Here is a 21,988-nt window from a genome sequence, read left to right as displayed (position 1 = left end):
ATTTGGATATGCCCATTATTACCGAAGGGCAATCGGAATGACAATTTTTATGATTGGAATTGTATAATATACAGATAATTTAATCTATCCTTTTGAAGTGTGAAAAGGGCAGAGTAATGCCGGTATTATGTAGGATAATAGTTTTATTATATAACGGTCCCGAAAACTCTCTTCCTTGCACTATTACTCTCTTTCTCCTGTTGGTCATATTCGTCAACGAATTCGTAGTTATGCCTTAGATTCCATTGTTGCTTGACGAATTTCAACCCTTGAACATTAAAGCCTAGATCATCCTCGGTAGATTTTAATGCACTTCTTAATTCAGTCTTTACTCTATTTATTTGCAATTTCAATTCTTCATTTTTCTGAGAAACCAATTCTTTATGATTAAATTTGATAATGAAAAATAAATTCTTGCAAATTAATGGTAAGTGAGAGTGCAGCAAAGTTTTGTTTTGCATAACGGTATCAATAAATTTTAAAAATTTGAGGACATATGAGAATGGCATAACCATCAGTGCATCTTCTAACTGAGACATTCTTATTCTTAACAGGGTATCCATAATATATTGCTCAGGAGTTTTATTCACAGCAATTAGAACAGCGTTACCCTGTGGTTTTATTGGCGCTTCACCCAACTTCTTTCTTTGCCATAGCTTCATATCTCTGTTATATGCCTCTAAACCTTCAATCTCAGCAATTCCTAAATCTAGCGCCTCCATAAGTCTTTCACCAGCCTTTAACGATTCTAAAGTCTGTTTATGAACACCGGATGCTTCATCTTCAACGCCTTCACCCGATGCATCAGCTTTAAATGCATCATCACCGTTTCCTTCTTCCAAAGAAGTTAGCAATGTATCCTCGTACTGTTCTTCAAGTTCTTTCTCCTTTTCCTCTTCTAAAAATACCTGGTCCTCGGTTTCTTCCCAGATTCTTATACTGTGATCATGGGATGAAGAAACAACAAAGCCGCCATCAGTAGCAACCGCCAAAGCCCAAACTTCGCTCTGATGAGCGTATAGTTTTTGAATGCATTCAAATTTCTCGCCATCCCAATATTTCACCACTGCGTCTTTAGAACAACTAAAGAAGTTGTGAGACTGTGGTAAGAATTTAACGTTCATAATCGAATCCTGATGGGCAAATAAAGACTTGTGACAGTCACCAAAATCTAAACCCCAAATCTTGATATTTTTGTCTGCGGAAGACGTAATAATCATCTTAGAATCAAATGAAATATCGATAGATAGTACAGGTAATTTGTGCCCATATAAACTTAGGTAAAACTTCATTGAGTCCAAAAAGAATACCTTAACAGTATTATCCAGCAACGAGATGGCTAGATATCTATCGTCAGGAGAAACCCGTACACATAAAATGTCGTCAGTTAATTCCAAAGTTGTATCATGGTGCAGTTTTAAAACAGGCAGGAATTTGTTCTTGGTACCTGGCACTAGGCTATTTTCAACTTTGAAATCCCAAAACTTGACAGTTTTATCGGCAGATCCGGTCACTAATCGTTTACCATCTGAGGTCAGATCTAGCGACCAAATTGCCGCATCATGTGCATCTTCAATGGTATCCAAAAGACTTGATGATGCTAGATCAAAGAGCTGTAACTCCCCGTTTCTTGTACCCAGTATGACTAGTAGCCCACCTGGCAAAAACTTACAAGTTAATGCATACCCACATTCGAAAGTTCTGATACATTTATGTGTTTTGATATTCCATATTTTCAATGAACCATTGGATGCTGTGGCAAGTAATTTGTTATCATCACTGATGTCAATACTACGCACATCCGTTCTTTGCCCTTGCAATTCAATAGTATGTGTCTTGAGAGGAGCAGGGCTTGTTGGGTCTCTTTTTTCATATGGAATGGAATAATACTCTATGGTATTACTCGATGTAGTTAATACCAACTCAAGTTTGGAACTTGAGACCGTTGTCCATGATGCAGATTTTATTTTATACAATGATCTTATGGTTTGAAAAGGATGCAATATAAAGGAGGAGTAGGATTCTTTAATAGATTTTGCAATTTCTTCTTCTGTCAACCCCTTTTCTTTTAGCCTCTTCTCTCTTTTCTTTAAACCTCTTGCTATTTCTTCTTCTTTTCTAATTCTGAAAGTCTCGATGGTTTTATCAGCATTTTGGATGTAAAAAAAAGAGGTTTTGTCAGACGAATTTGTTATGAACTCAATCTTTAACCCACGTTGCTTACTTTGCTTTTCGAAAATACCCATCTCTGTTAGTTTCCCCCCCATTTTGTCATTTTCTATATCCAGTTTCCAAATTTTTACTTGACTATCAGTACCAGTTGTGATCAGTAAATCATCCTTCACTGCAAGGCCCCAACACTCTCCAGTATGCGCAATATGTGTCTCTATACATTGATGTGTTTTTAGGTCCCATAGCTTGATCATTCCATCTTTGGAGGTGCTGATCAGCCAATCTTCTCCTTGACACCAAAAGCCAGTAATGGAATCCTTGTGTGATCTAAGTTTATAAAGACCAACTTCTCCAACAAGATCCCATACAATGATATTGGAGTCCTTGGAACCAGAAATTAATCTTGTGCCAGTCCCATCAAATTGTAATAATGTTATAGCTGCTTTGTGACCGTTAAAATTCAAAAGCACAGTCTTAGACATCAAATCCCAAACTTTAATGACACCATCTGCGTAACCGACAGCTAATAAATCCGTATCTTTATGAGCCTCCAAATATGTACACTCGGCTGGCTTGGCGCCTCTAGCATCAGATGCGCCTGGAGGTAAGCCATCGGATAATTTACTGACCAAATCCCCGGTCTTAATATCCCATATATTAACGTCCTCGAGAGCACTCGTAATCAATTGTCCTGGTCCACTACCATTACTATTTCCGGATGACGCAGGTATCCAAACACAATTGGCATTGGAGGCTATTACACCAAAAGCAGCTGCTTGCTCAAAACGTTGGTATGATTTGACCATAATAGCTCTTATTCCAGTTTCTCTGGTCCTTCTAGTGGCTACTCTGATATACGTACGACCTTATACAATATCTACATCTATATTATGAGGGAACTGAAAATTTCTGAAAAATTTTCCACTGCTCATCGCGTTTTTTATTTCCGCCTTATTCCCATCTATCTTAGAAGGGTAACGTATTCCATGCAATATTAAACAGCATACCCTTAAGTATATGAAAGGATGTTTATTGCTGATCCTGTAAGCACTCATAGAACTCATCGATAATAAATGGCCAGGCTGCAGTTTCGTCGTAATCGCTTATTATTTTCTGAATAGTGGGGTATCGTTTGAAAAAGAGGAGCAGCATACGCCAGGTGTCTTTACTTATAGTGGTTTTCCCCTCATCGCGAAGGAAACGGAACCATGCCTCAAGCAAATCTGGTTCCATACGCACTGGGTACTCTGGTTGGAAAAATAGCTTCCAATACTGGATGCCTTCGTCTGTATCTATATCCTTTCGATTTGGGTCCAGAATCAAATTGAAAGCATAGTTATAAATCTGTGTGAAATATTGTAAGTCTTCATGTAATTTAACATCTAACGTCTTGATGCACTCTTGCATGTCTGAAATGGTGGAACAGCCTTGCATAAACCATGTTGACAGGAAGTCCTCTCGTTTTAAGGGTTCTTCTAGTTTCTTGTACCCCAGTAAATGGGCTAAGCATAATGTCGCTAAATCTTCAAGATTGTAGCCTAGCTCCTCAATGAACTTGACCAGTGAGTCTATATCAAACAAGTTGTTATTGATATAGTGTTCAAATACCTGTGTTAGCTCCTTCGGGTATACGGGTGGATGAGCCACAGTTGAAACCTCGTCAGTAAACGTCCCTATTTCCTTGTCATAATAATCATTGAGAGCGTAATTGATGTTCCAGTGATTACGCTGCAGGTACTTCCTGGATACCTTGGGGTCACATTTGGTTAATGAGGTGAATGATTCAATTGCCTCTTGTTCCGGGCTTGCATCCTTTCTTTTTATTTTATTATTACTCTATAATGATGCATCACATTTGAGCGCCCCTTGCCAATAAAGTGTTAGTACTTTGAAGAGCCTGAGAACTAAAGAAACGAAATTAAAAACATACCATGTCCTGAATGCAAGAACGTCTCTTCAAAAATTTCTTTTTTTATTGGGTACTTGCATGTTACTGCGTAAGTTCATTAGTTGCATCTAAATTTTCAAACCTTTGGTTACAAAAACAGTAATAGACAAAAGAGCCAAAATATCGAAAACTAGACGAAAGCCAGACTTAGCGGGACTGTAAATATTTATGGCTTATAGTTAAGGTTTTTCCATCATGTCATTTCAGATTACCCCAACTCGAGATTTGAAAGTTATTACAGATGAGTTACAAACACTTTCCTCATACATCTTTCACACAAACATAGTCGATGATTTGAACTCTTTACTTACATGGATGAGCCCTAATGATGCCAAGAGTAACCATCAACTACGTCCTCCAAGCCTTCGTATTAAGAATATCATTAAGGTTCTCTTCCCTAATAACGCAACCACATCGCCATATAGCATGATAAACACTAGTCAGGCAAACAATTCAATAGTTAATGAGGGAAATACAAACAAAGAGTTACAACTACAACTTTTTTCCACGCTCAAAGAGTTTTATATTTTCCAGGTTCGTTATCATTTTTTCTTACATTTTAACAACATTAATTATCTAAAAGATATCCAACGATGGGAAAATTATTACGAGTTTCCTTTACGTTACGTTCCTATTTTTGACGTAAATGTAAACGACTGGGCACTTGAACTTAATTCTTTAAGACATTATCTGTTGAATAGAAATATAAAGTTCAAAAATAATTTAAGAACAAGATTAGACAAATTAATAATGGATGATGATTTCGACCTGGCAGACAATTTAATCCAATGGCTCAAATCTGCTAATGGTTCCTTATCCTCTACGGAATTGATAGTCAATGCTCTTTACAGCAAAATCAATAAATTTTGTGAAGATAACATGAGTAGAGTATGGAATAAAAGGTTTATGATTATGGAAACATTCAACAAATTTATTAATCAATATTGGTCTCAGTTCTCTAAATTAGTCGGTTGTCCAGAGGATGATCACGAACTGACCACTACAGTTTTCAACTGTTTTGAGTCCAATTTTCTTAGGATAAGAACGAATGAAATCTTTGATATATGCGTTTTGGCTTATCCTGATTCAAAGGTTACTTTATTGGAATTGAGGAAAATTATGAAAGATTTTAAAGACTACACAAATATTGTAACAACTTTTTTGTCTGATTTCAAGAAATACATTCTAAACCCCAGCGTAACTACGGTGGACGCTTTGTTGAGATATGTTAAAACTATCAAAGCATTTTTGGTCCTGGATCCAACAGGGAGATGCCTACATTCAATAACCACGTTTGTTAAACCTTACTTTCAGGAGCGGAAGCACTTAGTAAATGTATTGTTATACGCAATGTTGGACTTACCTGAAGAAGAACTAAAGGAGAAAATTAATTTCAATGTAGATATGAAGGCACTGCTCTCACTTGTAGACACTTTGCACGATTCTGATATCAATCAAGATACGAACATCACCAAAAGGGACAAGAATAAAAAAAGCCCCTTTCTATGGAACCTCAAGGTGAAAGGAAAGAGGGAATTGAACAAGGACCTACCAATAAGACACGCCATGCTATACGAACATATACTCAATTATTATATAGCTTGGGTACCAGAGCCTAATGACATGATTCCCGGTAACATCAAATCAAGTTATATTAAGACAAATTTGTTTGAGGTGCTTTTGGATCTATTTGAATCAAGAGAATTTTTCATATCAGAATTTCGAAATCTCTTAACCGACAGATTATTCACTTTGAAATTTTATACGTTGGATGAAAAATGGACCCGATGTTTGAAATTAATAAGAGAAAAAATAGTCAAATTCACAGAAACAAGTCATTCCAATTATATAACAAACGGTATATTAGGACTCCTAGAAACAACAGCCCCTGCAGCAGATGCAGACCAGTCGAATTTGAATAGCATTGATGTTATGCTTTGGGATATAAAATGTAGCGAGGAGCTCTGCCGTAAAATGCATGAAGTAGCCGGACTGGATCCCATAATATTTCCAAAATTTATCTCACTCCTCTACTGGAAGTACAACTGCGATACACAAGGTTCTAATGATCTTGCATTTCATTTACCAATAGATTTAGAAAGGGAGCTACAGAAGTATTCTGATATATACTCACAGCTGAAACCTGGGCGCAAGTTACAACTATGCAAAGATAAAGGAAAAGTAGAAATACAATTAGCTTTCAAAGATGGTAGGAAATTAGTGTTAGACGTTTCTTTAGAACAATGCAGCGTAATAAATCAGTTTGATTCTCCAAATGATGAGCCAATTTGTTTATCACTAGAGCAGCTTTCTGAGTCACTAAATATTGCTCCTCCCAGGCTAACTCATTTGTTAGATTTCTGGATTCAAAAAGGTGTGCTTTTAAAAGAAAATGGAACCTATTCCGTTATTGAACATAGCGAGATGGATTTTGATCAAGCACAAAAGACCGCCCCAATGGAGATTGAGAACAGTAACTATGAACTACATAACGATTCTGAGATAGAAAGAAAATATGAATTGACACTTCAAAGAAGTCTGCCATTCATCGAAGGAATGCTGACTAATTTAGGCGCAATGAAACTTCATAAGATCCATTCTTTTTTGAAAATTACCGTGCCAAAAGATTGGGGATATAACCGAATTACTCTTCAACAATTAGAGGGATATTTAAACACTCTGGCCGATGAGGGTAGGCTGAAGTACATTGCCAATGGTTCATATGAAATAGTGAAAAATGGGCATAAAAACTCATGATTGAGGTGCAGTTTTTTACACGACTGCCACGAACAATCTCTTTTTGTCGCAAAATGTCAACGCGCGCCAAAGTGGGAAGTGGCAGATGAGGTGTACAGAAGAAAAGACAGATAAGGTTTATAATTTCACATAGATAATTGAGAAAGTTTGAAATATATACCGCTATAGCTCTGAAAATTATGCATTAACATATATTAGAATTGAATTATATCAAAAAAATACTAAGAAAACATCATAATGACAGTAAAAAAAATAGCTATTCTTTATACAGATGAAGATAACGAATGGAGTAAACCATGGGGCAATTTTGTTGATATGGCTATCAAGCTATTAGAACAGACCAGGAAATTGGAATGTATCGCAGAAGATGTCGAATATGAAGTGTTCCACGTACAAAAAAACGTGTTCCCTCAATTGTCAGATCTTCAGAAAGATGAGTATTTAGGCATATACATCACTGGTTCAAAATATGATTCATTTGATAATGAAATTGAATGGATTATGAAATTAAGAAGTTTCTTAAATGAGATGCTAACTAGCAAGACTGAATATCCGCCCGTAGCTGGAATATGTTTTGGTCATCAAGTTATCGCGGCTGCTCTAGGAAGTTCAGTTGGACGGAATCCGAAAGGGTTTGAAGGTGGGGTTGTGTCACTAAAACTGAACTCTGTGGGTCAAAAGTTATTTGGTGCTCAAGAATTAAATCTTTCTGAAGTGCACAGTGACTGCGTGTTCGATGTCCCAGAGGGATACCAAAATTGGGCGTCAAGTGAAAAATGTCAAAACCAAGGATTTTACAGGCAAAACAGAGTGCTGACGTTTCAAGGACACCCTGAATTCAATAGTGATGTCGCTCAGAAGGGGCTTTTGAAGTCTCAAGACAAGCTTACCCTTGAAGAGTTTAATAGATACGAAAGACAGTGCCAGGAGCTGGATAACAATGGCATACAAGCTGCCAGGAATATTTGGAGGTTATTCTTGCAAAAAATATGAAACAGCTGCTTGGGTTATATAGTCGATAGAGGACGTATAGGAAAGATAGCTTATAAGGTTTTTTTTTTTTTCAATTTCAACTAGTGTTGCATGAAGGCCTCGCTACGTCATTTCCTTCATTTCCCAGAATTCTGCAGAAACTTTATCAAATCACTCCAATGATCAGTATCCGAAGGTTCGGCACTACATAGTTTCGTTTATTAAGTCCAATAAATAAGCTTTTTTGTATGCACTTTTTTTTCGCTCATGCATAATGGATATAGCTGACTGAATGTCAGTAGTAATATCTGCGAGAAAATATGACACTAATTCTTGAGGTTTGTTGATTTACGTAATATGGTCCTCGTATAGTTAGAACGTTGTTCTAAAGAGCTAATGGCAGTTTCACTGCAGCGACCAAACAGGCAAGTTACACTCTCTGAGAACTAAACTTCTTGAATTGATGTCTGACCACGTTGGCATTTCCCAGTAAATTCAATAGGCTCAAATTAGCGGAAGAAAGCAATTTGTTATCTTTAATTAACCCTCAAAGAAATAGATACATCAATAAATGTCAACAGAGGCTTGAACTTATTTCACAATTTGTTCTCTTGTCCCATGTCAGGTGTAAAACTGACGGAAAGAACAACGTAAGATAATTAAGGTAAAAACAAAAAAAGGAAAGAATCTAGGCCCACATCGCCTTAGATCCACAACATGCAGAAATAGTAGCATACTTCTCCATTCAAATAACCCATTGTTTGCCTGCTTGAAAAGGAATTTTTTTTTTTTACTTTTTAATAATCCTGCTGTTTTTAGTGGCGTTTTTGTTCTCAACACTTTCCCAAGAGTATTCTCCCACCTCGCAAAATTATGGAATTTTCTTCATAATCAACCATGCCAAGAGCTTCTATAAACACCGGTGTATTTTTCAAGCCAATCTTTCATCTGAGGTTCGTCCAATACATTCAGTGGTATGTCTTTGTCCCGCAAGACTGCAACTAACTCTCCAAAAGCCCTTGCAGATTCCTCTTCAGCTTCTTCTGGATCTTCTTCTGAACTTTCTTCTGAACATAAGCCTGAATTCTCTTTCTCACCTGAAGATGAACATCCTTCTTCAGAGGTAATCACCCCATCTGGCCATGCCGCTGTTTCATTCAATAGAGGATAGTTATCCTCTTTCGGGCTAGCGACATCACCATTTTTATCCTCAATTCTACTTTTCAAGGATTCTTGCGAAGTTATGTCCTTTTTCAAGTGGCTCATGAAATTCTTATTAGTTAGTTCTAAAATTTCTCCCATGCTTGGCAGACTAGACTATTCTTTTCAATGTCCAAAGCCACTACTACGTTGCGTTAGTTTGACTCTTCACTCTCTCGTACTGAAATCCTCTATGCGGAGAAATACAGCGGACGGATTGCGTGACAGGCACCTAATGTATTACTTAAATCCCAAAACTGGAAACTCGGCGTTCTAGAAGAATGGTTTTGATTGACCCATAAGATATTCCATTAGTTGTGTATCGCAAGGACTGACGCAGAGCTAGCATACCTGCTCGAGGATTATACAAGTAGGTGATGCAGTAGGTGATGCCTATAGAACTGGGATGCAACAGGAATTCAAGTGGATAGGGATTATACAGTATCAAGGAGCTGATCTCTATCCGAAGATTAGCGTCTTTAATGGTTCATTCCAAACTGCAGGAAACTAGCAAGCTTTGTAAACTGAGGATGACTTGGTATTACACGGATTTTTGTACAGAATGCACTGAACACCAACATCTTACGCTGCAACAAGATATATCTTAATGACTTGAAAAGTTTATTTTTTTGAAGCTGTTCACTAATAATGTCCTTCATAGTAAAGTCATGGTGGATTGGTAGCAGTTCAAAAATAGGAATACTACGTTTAGATGAATGCATTAAAGCCGGACCTTTCAAGCATAAAAGACATATCTAAAGAAGGCAAAAAAAAACGGTAAAGCAGAAGAAACGAGACGGTAGATACAATTCAAAGCAACATATATTTGAAAAGGGTCTTCAACTTAAAAAAACCCTTTTTCATTGCTTTTTTTTATTTTTTTCCTTAAATTGTTGATGTCAACATGACGTATAATACGTCTCGGTCATTTCACTTCCCCTCTGATTAATAGCCCAGCGGTTAGAATAGCCATTCGAACACAGAAAGCTTCCAATTTGATTATATGGTAGGACTTAAACTTCCCATATTAACGAGTCTTCTGAGCCAAGGGGAATTTAGGACGCTCAAAAGTTGGGTTAATTTGCTTATCTAGCGGTTTTGAAGAAGTACGGGCCATTTAAATGTAGGTTGACAGGAAACCAGCTTTCATCGGTTGGATGATAAAGTACAAATATCCAGAAGAAAACTGCTGTTGCCAAAAAAGTTTTGTTTGAAAAAAATAACACCACAATTTTGCTTCTTCGATGGCAAACTGATCAGAATCAAGAGACAAAGCTGCTGTGGTGGTGTTTTGTTAAACGTGTCTGTGAATGACTTCTTTCCGCTTGCGCACATTTTTCTACTGGCTCTCCTCACTAAATGTTAAGATTTCTGATATATGTGGACCACATTTCACCATTGTTGAAATGGACGGTATGATATGATTCGAATAAGACCTGGAATATGCACTCTAGCATACCAGGAGCTCTGGACATTGTATTCTTCTCATCTATTGTAAAACATCTCTCAATAGTAACGTATGAGTAATGATTCGGAATGGCATCTAGATTAGCAAATACTTGCTTGCTTGTTGAGGATAACCGTAAACTCGTCTGTTCTTAGTGCAAAAACCGTCCCAAAAGTAACAGACGGTAACTCATTCTACATTAACATTGGATGATATGTTGACAATAAATTCCGAGGGACAGCTCCGTTTCCTAGTGAATCTCGGTGGTTGTAATGAGGGTAAATCGCTGAGCATTTTTTTTTCTTCTCTTTACTACACCATTTAGAGTTCTCACTTTGTAAAATTCCGTCCTGATATGAGAATATATATCTCCACGAAGCAATACCAAGCACAAGAAAAACATAGCAATTTTTGCAAGGCCCGGTAACGCAAGATGTGATAACACGCTGCATCATTTTAATTAAGAGCGCGCCACTTCTCCAGATAGTGCTGTATTCATATATGTAAGTGCTCACACTTTCTGGGAACAGCGGAGTCATTAGAAGACTGGCTTCGCTGAAGTTGCTAGAACGAGCAAATTACAACATTATATTCAGCTTCAAGAAAAAACGCAGACAATGGACTCAGGATGATGAGAGGTTCCTTTGTACCACTAAGATCGACTCGTCCTAACCCTATATCCCAATCCCAAGACTAGGCGAACCAACATTAACTGGGCTCGTAATAGGGCAATGATAATGCAAAAGCGGCTCCTAAACAGAAATTCTTCAGTAGTCAAATCTCGAAATTGCCTTGCTCGTCATCAACATGAATCGTCTATATCAAAACTGCATGTTTCTCTACGTCTACACAGATGTTTGCGTCCGATTGTGCGCTTCGATTTTTTACATAATGCTGGAAGCAAAGTTTGCTCTCAGAATTCCTGCCCTTCGCCCCAGTTACACGTGGGGACAATGGCGCTCTTTCATACAGTCTTCATTCTATGGCCGCACTTTTGTGGCATTCTCTGGACCGTCCATGAAAAATTATATAACTATTTGCTTTCTATTGAAGTCTATTGAAGTTAGCGTGGATAGAACGGCGTTACATGGCACATCAGCTGAAGCTAGCGCAAGTAATTTTCAACGCATTCAAACGAAAAACTTATCTAAATACAATTGTAACATACCGGCTTGCTGTGTGTGAACCCCTTTCCCCAATTGTATATCAGAAACGTCTGAGTGGAGGGTGAGGAATCACTCACTACCTTTTCTCCATTCGACGCCTATAAGCAGCGTATTTTAAAGGAAAGGGGAATTAGTGCGGAGATGGGCCAGAAATGTACTCTTTTTTTGGCAGAGTTTTTCCGGGCGGGACAAAACAATGGCGTGGGGTGATGAAATAAGCAAAATTCAATATCCCTTATGACGGAATGGCAGAATTGGCCACCATTTTGTCTTGGCATTCAATATACATACAAATCTTCACTACCGCGATATTGTTGGTAATGGAGATTGCTTTTTGGCCTCCTGGCTTATAGGGCTCTGAGTCTCGTGGTAGTGGAATCCGGCACAGAAACGAGAATCGGATATTTGGGGCCGGGCCATGTACAGGCAAAAGAAATAGCGAAAATATCTCTTATTTTTTTCGCGCTTCCTTTGTAGTAGAAATTATTGGCGATCGGATTACTATTCGCGGAAAAGAAATTAAAAATAGCGAAGAACTTAGAACTATAAGCCTCAAAAGGAAACTTGTGTGGTCGAAGGCTGGACGCCATAATAATATATATATGTACGTATATATATTATATATGAATATCTGTAGCCGCTAACTTGTGTGTTTGTGAATTTATATAGGATAAATAGAGCAAAATTACTCGGCATTGAAAAATGAAACTTCAATTGGCGGCAGTGGCTACATTAGCAGTCTTAACTAGTCCGGCATTCGGTAGAGTACTTCCCGATGGGAAATACGTCAAGATTCCCTTCACAAAAAAAAAGAACGGCGACAATGGTGAACTCAGCAAGAGATCGAACGGCCATGAAAAATTTGTACTAGCTAACGAGCAAAGCTTTTATTCTGTTGAGCTAGCCATTGGTACACCTTCACAAAACCTCACTGTGCTGTTAGACACAGGCTCAGCTGACTTATGGGTTCCTGGCAAGGGAAACCCCTACTGCGGTTCTGTGATGGACTGTGACCAGTATGGCGTGTTCGACAAGACCAAGTCGTCCACGTTCAAAGCCAACAAGTCCTCGCCTTTTTATGCCGCTTACGGTGACGGAACCTATGCAGAAGGTGCATTTGGTCAAGATAAATTAAAGTACAACGAATTAGACCTCAGTGGTCTATCGTTTGCCGTGGCCAACGAATCTAACTCAACCTTTGGTGTGCTCGGGATCGGCCTTTCCACGCTTGAAGTCACCTATTCTGGAAAAGTCGCTATTATGGACAAGAGAAGCTACGAGTATGATAACTTTCCCCTGTTCCTAAAACATTCTGGAGCCATCGATGCAACCGCATACTCTCTTTTCCTAAATGACGAGTCACAGTCCTCCGGCAGCATCCTCTTCGGCGCTGTAGATCACAGCAAGTACGAGGGCCAACTGTACACTATCCCGTTGGTTAATCTTTATAAGTCGCAGGGTTATCAGCACCCGGTGGCGTTCGATGTCACTTTACAGGGCTTAGGACTGCAAACCGACAAGCGCAACATCACATTGACCACCACCAAGCTCCCAGCCCTACTCGATTCAGGCACAACGCTAACATATCTGCCCTCCCAGGCAGTGGCTTTGCTAGCAAAGAGCTTGAATGCCTCGTATTCCAAGACATTGGGTTATTATGAGTACACGTGTCCCTCGAGCGACAACAAAACCAGCGTGGCCTTCGACTTCGGTGGCTTCCGTATCAACGCTCCTCTATCCGACTTTACTATGCAGACCAGTGTGGGGACCTGTGTCTTGGCAATAATTCCACAAGCGGGCAACGCCACCGCTATCCTTGGTGATTCCTTCTTGAGAAACGCCTACGTGGTCTACGATTTGGATAACTACGAGATTTCCCTAGCTCAAGCCAAGTATGGCACGGGGAAAGAGAACGTCGAAGTCATCAAATCTACCGTTCCCAGTGCAATAAGGGCCCCCAGTTACAACAACACTTGGTCTAACTACGCCTCCGCCACGTCCGGTGGTAATATTTTTACCACCGTGCGCACTTTCAATGGCACCAGTACTGCCACCACTACGAGGTCAACCACCACCAAGAAGACAAACTCTACCACTACTGCAAAGTCGACTCATAAAAGCAAGAGGGCACTCCAGAGGGCTGCTACCAACTCCGCTTCCAGTATACGCTCTACCTTGGGTTTACTGCTAGTCCCCTCCTTACTCATCCTTTCCGTTTTCTTTTCGTAAAAAAAAACAATAGACACTATATATAGACACTTTTTCCTTTCCTTCTTTGCGCGATTTCAAGAGGAAAAGCATACTTAAATAAGAATATTCCTAAAACACACGTTCTGACGCGTCAATTAGATCGTCAGACCTTGCATGCAGCCAAGACACCCTCACATAGCACTGCCTCCTTCCTCCTCTTTTCTGTCACCACCTCACCTCCCTCGTCCACTCAACTGAGTGGCTTTTCGCTCCTTTTATACTGCGCCATGAGTAGTTTTCGTTTCACTGATGTGTCCGAAAAAATTGAGGTTTCATAAAAAAATTCGTGGACTTATTTATGGAGAAACAGGGAAATCCGACTACTTAAGAAAAGGGTGTCAAAGAGGATTTACTTTTTTCCTTCTTTTTGCATTTGTTCCTATTTCCGCAATTGGACGGTTATTAAGAAGAACGCAATTGGCTTTTCTGTATATTAAAATACATAGCGTAATAAAAAGATAAGGTGAACACCAAGCATATAGTATAATATTACCTACCACATATGAAACTGAAAACTGTAAGATCTGCGGTCCTTTCGTCACTCTTTGCATCGCAGGTTCTCGGTAAGATAATACCAGCAGCAAACAAGCGCGACGACGACTCGAATTCCAAGTTCGTCAAGTTGCCCTTTCATAAGCTTTACGGGGACTCGCTAGAAAATGTGGGAAGCGACAAAAAACCGGAAGTACGCCTATTGAAGAGGGCTGACGGTTATGAAGAAATTATAATTACCAACCAGCAAAGTTTCTATTCGGTGGACTTGGAAGTGGGCACGCCACCACAGAACGTAACGGTCCTGGTGGACACAGGCTCCTCTGATCTATGGATTATGGGCTCGGATAATCCATACTGTTCTTCGAACAGTATGGGTAGTAGCCGGAGACGTGTTATTGACAAACGTGATGATTCGTCAAGCGGCGGATCTTTGATTAATGATATAAACCCATTTGGCTGGTTGACGGGAACGGGCAGTGCCATTGGCCCCACTGCTACGGGCTTAGGAGGCGGTTCAGGTACGGCAACTCAATCCGTGCCTGCTTCGGAAGCCACCATGGACTGTCAACAATACGGGACATTTTCCACTTCGGGCTCTTCTACATTTAGATCAAACAACACCTATTTCAGTATTAGCTACGGTGATGGGACTTTTGCCTCCGGTACTTTTGGTACGGATGTTTTGGATTTAAGCGACTTGAACGTTACCGGGTTGTCTTTTGCCGTTGCCAATGAAACGAATTCTACTATGGGTGTGTTAGGTATTGGTTTGCCCGAATTAGAAGTCACTTATTCTGGCTCTACTGCGTCTCATAGTGGAAAAGCTTATAAATACGACAACTTCCCCATTGTATTGAAAAATTCTGGTGCTATCAAAAGCAACACATATTCTTTGTATTTGAACGACTCGGACGCTATGCATGGCACCATTTTGTTCGGAGCCGTGGACCACAGTAAATATACCGGCACCTTATACACAATCCCCATCGTAAACACTCTGAGTGCTAGTGGATTTAGCTCTCCCATTCAATTTGATGTCACTATTAATGGTATCGGTATTAGTGATTCTGGGAGTAGTAACAAGACCTTGACTACCACTAAAATACCTGCTTTGTTGGATTCCGGTACTACTTTGACTTATTTACCTCAAACAGTGGTAAGTATGATCGCTACTGAACTAGGTGCGCAATACTCTTCCAGGATAGGGTATTACGTATTGGACTGTCCATCTGATGATAGTATGGAAATAGTGTTCGATTTTGGTGGTTTTCACATCAATGCACCACTTTCGAGTTTTATCTTGAGTACTGGCACTACATGTCTTTTAGGTATTATCCCAACGAGTGATGACACAGGTACCATTTTGGGTGATTCATTTTTGACTAACGCGTACGTGGTTTATGATTTGGAGAATCTTGAAATATCCATGGCACAAGCTCGCTATAATACCACAAGCGAAAATATCGAAATTATTACATCCTCTGTTCCAAGCGCCGTAAAGGCACCAGGCTATACAAACACTTGGTCCACAAGTGCATCTATTGTTACCGGTGGTAACATATTTACTGTAAATTCCTCACAAACTGCTTCCTTTAGCGGTAACCTGACGACCAGTACTGCATCCGCCACTTCTACATCAAGTAAAAGAAATGTTGGTGATCATATAGTTCCATCTTTACCCCTCACATTAATTTCTCTTCTTTTTGCATTCATCTGAAAACCGTTGCACAAAGTTTAGACATTCACATCTCCAAGCCAGTTGGAGTTTCTGGCGGAAATCGTTGCTCTCGCTTGGGCAAAGTTTTTTTTTATTATTAATTTTTTATTGTTACGTTGGCGGTCTTCATTTTTACTTCACAATAGTTTATCTTACCCACTAAGAATAGGTTACCATTTATTCACATTTTTTTTTCTCATTCCTAGTATACTATTTACCTGGGATATGGCCTATAATCAAAGGCTTTAATATTCTAATAATTCGTTTGGCATCTAGAATAATCTATAAAGTATAGTCTATATACGTACATATTGATAATGGCGGTAGCTGCTGAACTAGTATTTCAAATTACCTTGTTTATCCCAGGTCGCCAGTTTCTCTCTCCTCAAGTGATATTGTGTTCGTATGTCCAGATAATTTTTGATGAACTGATCCAGGTCATCGGCTGAGTCAATGGACCTTGTGGTAGTTTCTAGCTGTGAACTCTCCTCATCAAGTTTCTTTGTGTTTTGTTCTAATTTCTTTTTTAATGCTATGTCACCATATTTTTTTGAAAATTCGGAATGGTAATCTTGCCAGCTAGCTACATATTTGGATTCTAAAATCCTACAGTTTTCTAATAAGGCTTGGACCTTATCTTTTTGCTCATGTAAATCTTCAAAATTTTCTTCCAATTGTTTAAATTGATCTCTGAATGCATGAATCTTTCCAGCAAAGTCCGTTAAGGGATTGAATTTTGTGACGTATAACTCTAATTGGTGTCTGTGGGTTTGAATTAGATCGATTATCTCCTTTGATGATAAAAGGTTAATTCCTTCAGGTAAGGGAATATTTTTGCTTTTTTCGTTTACTTTTTCTGGTAAACCCGGAGATGGTACCACATCCATTTCTGCTCTGATAATATCTAATCTGCTTATATTGAGCCCCTTATTTTTCCTTCGTTGTTTTATCCTTAGTTTTGTAGCCTTTACTTTCATATTTCCTTCTTTTCAGAACGCCTATTCTAGGGAAAAATGGCTTCTGTATGAAATAAAAATGTTAGCAAAAGAGAACGAAAATAAGAACACATACACTATATTTGCCCATTTGAGCGCTATCGAATATGAATGGACTTAGAGTTGCAGCAAAAATTCAGCCAGCACGCCAAACTATCATATTCTTGCATGGATTAGGTGATACAGGTTCGGGATGGGGATTTTTAGCTCAGTATTTACAACAGAGAGACCCTGCCGCTTTCCAGCATACTAATTTTGTTTTTCCTAATGCTCCAGAGCTTCATGTGACAGCAAACGGCGGTGCATTGATGCCTGCTTGGTTTGACATCTTGGAATGGGATCCTAGTTTTTCCAAAGTTGACAGTGACGGTTTTATGAATTCTTTGAATTCCATAGAAAAGACGGTTAAGCAAGAAATTGATAAAGGAATTAAACCGGAGCAGATTATTATCGGAGGTTTCTCTCAGGGTGCCGCATTAGCTCTCGCAACATCAGTTACTTTACCATGGAAAATCGGTGGTATAGTAGCTCTGTCGGGATTTTGTTCCATCCCAGGAATTCTGAAACAACATAAGAATGGCATTAATGTAAAGACACCAATTTTTCATGGGCATGGTGACATGGATCCAGTAGTTCCTATTGGACTAGGTATAAAGGCAAAACAGTTCTATCAAGATAGCTGTGAGATACAAAATTATGAATTTAAAGTATACAAAGGTATGGCCCATTCTACAGTTCCAGATGAATTAGAAGACTTGGCTTCATTTATCAAGAAGAGCTTATCATCATAGCTCTTTTCCTAATATTGCGAGTTCAATTTAACCGCTATTATACTTGGTTAAATAATTTATATACATCCGTAAGACGCGATAGAAAATTAAAAACCTTGGTGCCAAATAGTTGGGGTGATGAGACTCATTGATTATGCAAGTTCATAATAGATAGACAAACTTGAGCTAAAAGTACTCTACTATTGCCAGCATGGACACTTTAGAGCCAACAGCCGTTGATACGCATGTTTCTGCGGAGCAGATTCTGCGGGATGTGTACAAGAAGGGGCAAAAAGCAAGAGGATCGACTAATATTGATATATTAGACTTGGAGGAACTTCGAGAGTATCAACGAAGGAAGAGAACAGAATATGAGGGTTATTTGAAGAGAAACCGACTGGATATGGGACAATGGATTCGTTATGCGCAATTCGAAATCGAACAACACGACATGAGGCGCGCCAGATCTATCTTTGAAAGAGCATTATTAGTAGATAGTTCATTCATCCCCCTTTGGATACGATACATTGATGCTGAGCTGAAAGTCAAATGTATTAACCATGCTAGGAATCTTATGAACAGAGCTATTAGTACGTTGCCCAGAGTAGACAAGTTATGGTACAAGTATCTCATTGTCGAAGAGTCGTTAAACAACGTTGAAATTGTACGATCACTGTACACCAAATGGTGCTCCTTGGAGCCAGGGGTTAATGCATGGAATTCTTTCGTGGATTTTGAAATAAGACAGAAAAACTGGAACGGTGTAAGAGAGATTTACTCAAAATACGTCATGGCTCACCCGCAAATGCAGACATGGCTAAAGTGGGTGAGGTTTGAAAATAGACATGGTAATACTGAATTTACGAGAAGTGTGTATTCTTTAGCGATAGACACAGTAGCTAACCTCCAAAATTTACAGATTTGGTCTGATATGGAGGTTGCAAAATTAGTAAATTCATTTGCTCATTGGGAAGCTGCGCAGCAAGAATACGAAAGATCTAGTGCTCTTTATCAAATTGCTATAGAAAAATGGCCCTCCAATCAATTGCTCAAGGCAGGACTGTTGGATTTTGAAAAGCAGTTTGGTGACATAAACTCAATAGAAGAAACTATTAGCTATAAAAGGAAAATGGAGTATGAAACAATATTGAGTAATAACGCCTATGATTATGACACCTGGTGGCTGTACTTGGATCTCATTTCAGAAAGTTTCCCCAAACAAATAATGCAAACTTTCGAGAAAGCTATTGTGGACAGCCGACCAAAAGAACTATCAAAAAATGTTCAGTGGAAAAGGTATATTTATCTGTGGATGAGATATATATGCTATGTTGAGTTAGAATTGGAAAATTCGCTTTTAGAAGAAGAACTTTTTCAGAGGTTAATTGACGACATCATCCCTCATAAACATTTCACTTTTTCCAAAATATGGCTAATGTATGCTAAATTTCTGATACGACATGATGATGTACCGAAGGCGAGAAAAATTTTGGGTAAAGCAATCGGTTTATGTCCTAAGGCTAAAACTTTCAAAGGATATATCGAGTTGGAAGTGAAGTTGAAGGAATTTGATCGTGTGAGAAAAATATATGAGAAATTTATTGAATTTCAGCCCTCTGATCTACAAATTTGGTCACAATATGGAGAACTAGAAGAAAATTTAGGAGATTGGGATAGAGTAAGAGGTATATATACAATTGCACTAGATGAAAATTCTGATTTCTTAACAAAGGAGGCTAAAATTGTATTACTTCAAAAATACATAACATTTGAGACAGAATCACAAGAATTTGAAAAGGCAAGGAAGCTTTATAGAAGATATTTGGAGCTCAACCAATATTCCCCCCAAAGCTGGATCGAATTCGCCATGTATCAAACTTCAACCCCGACGGAGCAACAACTATTAGATTTAGCAAAACTGCAAAGCGAAAATGTGGATGAAGACATAGAGTTTGAAATTACCGATGAGAATAAATTGGAGGCAAGAAAAGTTTTTGAAGAGGCGATAGTTTTTTTCAAGGAGAAGGATGATAAACAAGGGAGACTGTCTATTTTGGAAGCGCTAAAAGACTATGAAGAAACTTACGGTACTGAACTCGATCAAGAAACCGTCAAGAAAAGATTCCCTAAAGTAATCAAAAAAGTGAGGTTACAGAACGGTGTGGAAGAAGAATTCGTGGATTACATTTTTCCTGATGATATCGATGATGACAAGCCAAAACCATCAAAGTTCTTGGAACTAGCCAAAAAATGGAAACAGGAACAGGCACTTTGAATAAAGGTAAGGGTATCGTGAAATAATATTTTTGTCATTGTAGTTCAGGCCGTAGAAACTAAACAGTAGTAGAATAAGCTAGTAAGTAAATTAAATATCAAAAGTTAATAATAACCAGGAAGGCAAAAAACCAACAAAAAAAGGAACTATGCAAAATAGAGACTACATACCTTCAACACAAATAAAAAAAAATGCAGATATTGTATAATGGGAGTGTATTATAATCCGGGAGGCCCTTGCAGTCCCGGAGGTGTAGGTTTGTTAATGTCATTGCCCATGTTATTAGAAAACCCTGGAGGACCGCTTAGGCCAGGAGGAGGTGCAATTGAGGATTGTACCGTAGTCATACCGGGAGGTGGAGGTAGCGAAAATTTCGGTTGTTCCGACTCTGGAGGGCTTTGTAATGGGGGAGGGGCGATTCCTGGAACTCCGGAACTAAAGCTACTTGATGTTAGGCCGGGAGGGGGTGTAGGCGTCACGTTTTGAGCTTGCCTCGAAATATGTGACGCAGGAGGTGAAGGTGATGGTGCATAACGTGAAGAAGCCGGAAATTTTAAAGGAGGTTCCGTCGAGTTATTGTCATAACGAGATCTTTTTGGTGCTTGAATTGGATGAGTATTGCTATTATAGTGTACGTCATTGCTCTGTATTGGCGCAGAATTATTTACCGTGGCGTTTCTGTCAAAACGGCTCATTCTTTGAGACGATGAGTTACAGTCTCTACTGAAATGTCCAGTTTGTCCACATATTTTGCAAACAATGCCCTGTATATTTGGGATTTTTCTGTTTGGACAATCGTACCTTTTATGATCTTTTAAACCACAGATTGGACAGGGCCTGTTATCTTCTCTTAAAGTACCATTAAGTTCCGCCAATTCTCTCAGTTGTCCTCGTTTCAAGTCATTCTGGCCTTCCGGAGATGTCACCGCTTTGATAACAATGTTTTGACAAACTTTTATACCTTTTTGGATCTTGTCTTCCGAGTCTGCGATAATTAAACAGTGCAAGGGGTCCTCAAAGTTCATGGCGCCTGGAGGTAAGTCACTTGCATTCTTACCTTCTTTGACTGAACCTCTTCCTCTAATTGCAATCTTACAATTCGAATCTTCTTGCAGCTTTCTTAACGTACGTCCACGAGGACCTAATAATAAACCAACAAAATTGACATCAGGATACTGATCCACCGGGATATAATACTTGTCCTGAAATTTGGTAGGTCTCTTGTAATCATCCGGAGGAACGAAGTAAGGGATGGTCTTTAGGGCTATCTCAACAAGTTTAATACGTTCATCCTCTAGTTTCTTTCTATACCTCTGCTCACGGGTATTCGTTCTTTTACCTTGGGCATCATAAACTGGTGGCGGAGAAGGTGACCTATTTTTCCTGGAGGGGGGCACAAAATCGTTCGTACGCAGTTTGATGGTAATTTCTTGAATCCTAAACATGACTTGATAGGAGTATATTTGTTCCCTAGTTAGGGCCCCACTAATTTTTGATGGAAGAGAATTGAATCGATGGACATCGCTTTCTACCGTGTTCTTTCTCCATAACGAAAGGTTGACGTTTGGAGGAACCTTTGCTTTTTTTTCTTCCATACTGCTTCCTTTTCTATTTTCAAAGTATCTAGAGTTAATCCTTCTAAAACTCATCAACAATTTCCTTTTATTGTGGGATAGAATAGCACTTGTAGCAAATTAGGGAAAAAATTCTGCTTTGAAAATTTCCGCTTGGTGAAATTCAGCAGAAAAAGAAAGAAATCAATAATGCTAATATCGTTAAAAGTGAGTTAGAATGTTATATACAGATAATAGCGGTGCGAGATAC

At 38.9% G+C, this 21,988-nt stretch overlaps 12 protein-coding genes across 12 annotated transcripts, besides 1 other annotated feature; 7 read left to right on the top strand and 5 right to left on the bottom strand.

Annotated features, from left to right (window-relative positions):
• Window positions 1-146: 146 nt before the first annotated feature.
• On the bottom strand, window positions 147-2,978 carry DIP2 (snoRNA-binding rRNA-processing protein DIP2; the record flags this gene model as incomplete). Its single annotated transcript, NM_001182016.1, has 1 exon — window positions 147-2,978. One exon carries the CDS (start codon window positions 2,976-2,978, stop codon window positions 147-149), a length of 2,832 nt encoding a protein of 943 aa, NP_013230.1.
• Window positions 2,979-3,201: 223 nt separating this feature from the next.
• On the bottom strand, window positions 3,202-4,105 carry DCN1 (NEDD8 ligase DCN1; the record flags this gene model as incomplete). Its single annotated transcript, NM_001182015.1, has 2 exons — window positions 3,202-4,008; window positions 4,103-4,105. The coding sequence occupies 2 exons, from the start codon at window positions 4,103-4,105 to the stop codon at window positions 3,202-3,204; spliced, it is 810 nt and encodes a 269-aa protein (NP_013229.1).
• A 210-nt stretch (window positions 4,106-4,315) lies between these two features.
• APC2 (anaphase promoting complex subunit 2) lies at window positions 4,316-6,877 on the top strand (the record flags this gene model as incomplete). The annotated part of the gene is made up of 1 exon (NM_001182014.1): window positions 4,316-6,877. The coding sequence occupies one exon, from the start codon at window positions 4,316-4,318 to the stop codon at window positions 6,875-6,877; it is 2,562 nt and encodes an 853-aa protein (NP_013228.1).
• A 237-nt stretch (window positions 6,878-7,114) lies between these two features.
• On the top strand, window positions 7,115-7,870 carry YLR126C (putative amidotransferase; the record flags this gene model as incomplete). The annotated part of the gene is made up of 1 exon (NM_001182013.1): window positions 7,115-7,870. The coding sequence occupies one exon, from the start codon at window positions 7,115-7,117 to the stop codon at window positions 7,868-7,870; it is 756 nt and encodes a 251-aa protein (NP_013227.1).
• Window positions 7,871-8,740: 870 nt separating this feature from the next.
• On the bottom strand, window positions 8,741-9,151 carry YLR125W (uncharacterized protein; the record flags this gene model as incomplete). Its single annotated transcript, NM_001182012.1, has 1 exon — window positions 8,741-9,151. One exon carries the CDS (start codon window positions 9,149-9,151, stop codon window positions 8,741-8,743), a length of 411 nt encoding a protein of 136 aa, NP_013226.1.
• Window positions 9,152-11,303: 2,152 nt separating this feature from the next.
• Window positions 11,304-11,681, top strand: YLR122C (uncharacterized protein; the record flags this gene model as incomplete). The annotated part of the gene is made up of 1 exon (NM_001348856.1): window positions 11,304-11,681. The coding sequence occupies one exon, from the start codon at window positions 11,304-11,306 to the stop codon at window positions 11,679-11,681; it is 378 nt and encodes a 125-aa protein (NP_001335796.1).
• A 683-nt stretch (window positions 11,682-12,364) lies between these two features.
• Window positions 12,365-13,891, top strand: YPS3 (aspartyl protease; the record flags this gene model as incomplete). The annotated part of the gene is made up of 1 exon (NM_001182008.1): window positions 12,365-13,891. The coding sequence occupies one exon, from the start codon at window positions 12,365-12,367 to the stop codon at window positions 13,889-13,891; it is 1,527 nt and encodes a 508-aa protein (NP_013222.1).
• Window positions 13,892-14,414: 523 nt separating this feature from the next.
• On the top strand, window positions 14,415-16,124 carry YPS1 (aspartyl protease; the record flags this gene model as incomplete). Its single annotated transcript, NM_001182007.1, has 1 exon — window positions 14,415-16,124. One exon carries the CDS (start codon window positions 14,415-14,417, stop codon window positions 16,122-16,124), a length of 1,710 nt encoding a protein of 569 aa, NP_013221.1.
• Window positions 16,125-16,459: 335 nt separating this feature from the next.
• Window positions 16,460-17,101, bottom strand: SRN2 (ESCRT-I subunit protein SRN2; the record flags this gene model as incomplete). Its single annotated transcript, NM_001182006.1, has 1 exon — window positions 16,460-17,101. The coding sequence occupies one exon, from the start codon at window positions 17,099-17,101 to the stop codon at window positions 16,460-16,462; it is 642 nt and encodes a 213-aa protein (NP_013220.1).
• Window positions 17,102-17,226: 125 nt separating this feature from the next.
• TML25 (palmitoyl-(protein) hydrolase) lies at window positions 17,227-17,910 on the top strand (the record flags this gene model as incomplete). Its single annotated transcript, NM_001182005.1, has 1 exon — window positions 17,227-17,910. One exon carries the CDS (start codon window positions 17,227-17,229, stop codon window positions 17,908-17,910), a length of 684 nt encoding a protein of 227 aa, NP_013219.1.
• Window positions 17,910-18,101: an origin of replication (ARS1214; Putative replication origin; identified in multiple array studies, not yet confirmed by plasmid-based assay).
• Window positions 18,101-20,164, top strand: CLF1 (Clf1p; the record flags this gene model as incomplete). The annotated part of the gene is made up of 1 exon (NM_001182004.1): window positions 18,101-20,164. The coding sequence occupies one exon, from the start codon at window positions 18,101-18,103 to the stop codon at window positions 20,162-20,164; it is 2,064 nt and encodes a 687-aa protein (NP_013218.1).
• Window positions 20,165-20,382: 218 nt separating this feature from the next.
• MSL5 (mRNA splicing protein MSL5) lies at window positions 20,383-21,813 on the bottom strand (the record flags this gene model as incomplete). The annotated part of the gene is made up of 1 exon (NM_001182003.1): window positions 20,383-21,813. One exon carries the CDS (start codon window positions 21,811-21,813, stop codon window positions 20,383-20,385), a length of 1,431 nt encoding a protein of 476 aa, NP_013217.1.
• Window positions 21,814-21,988: the final 175 nt, after the last annotated feature.

This window comes from Saccharomyces cerevisiae, chromosome XII (assembly GCF_000146045.2).
Source record: "Saccharomyces cerevisiae S288C chromosome XII, complete sequence".
Classification (NCBI taxonomy): domain Eukaryota; kingdom Fungi; phylum Ascomycota; class Saccharomycetes; order Saccharomycetales; family Saccharomycetaceae; genus Saccharomyces; species Saccharomyces cerevisiae.
Note: the sequence above shows the minus strand (reverse complement) of the source record. Positions and strands in the feature narration are given on the sequence as shown.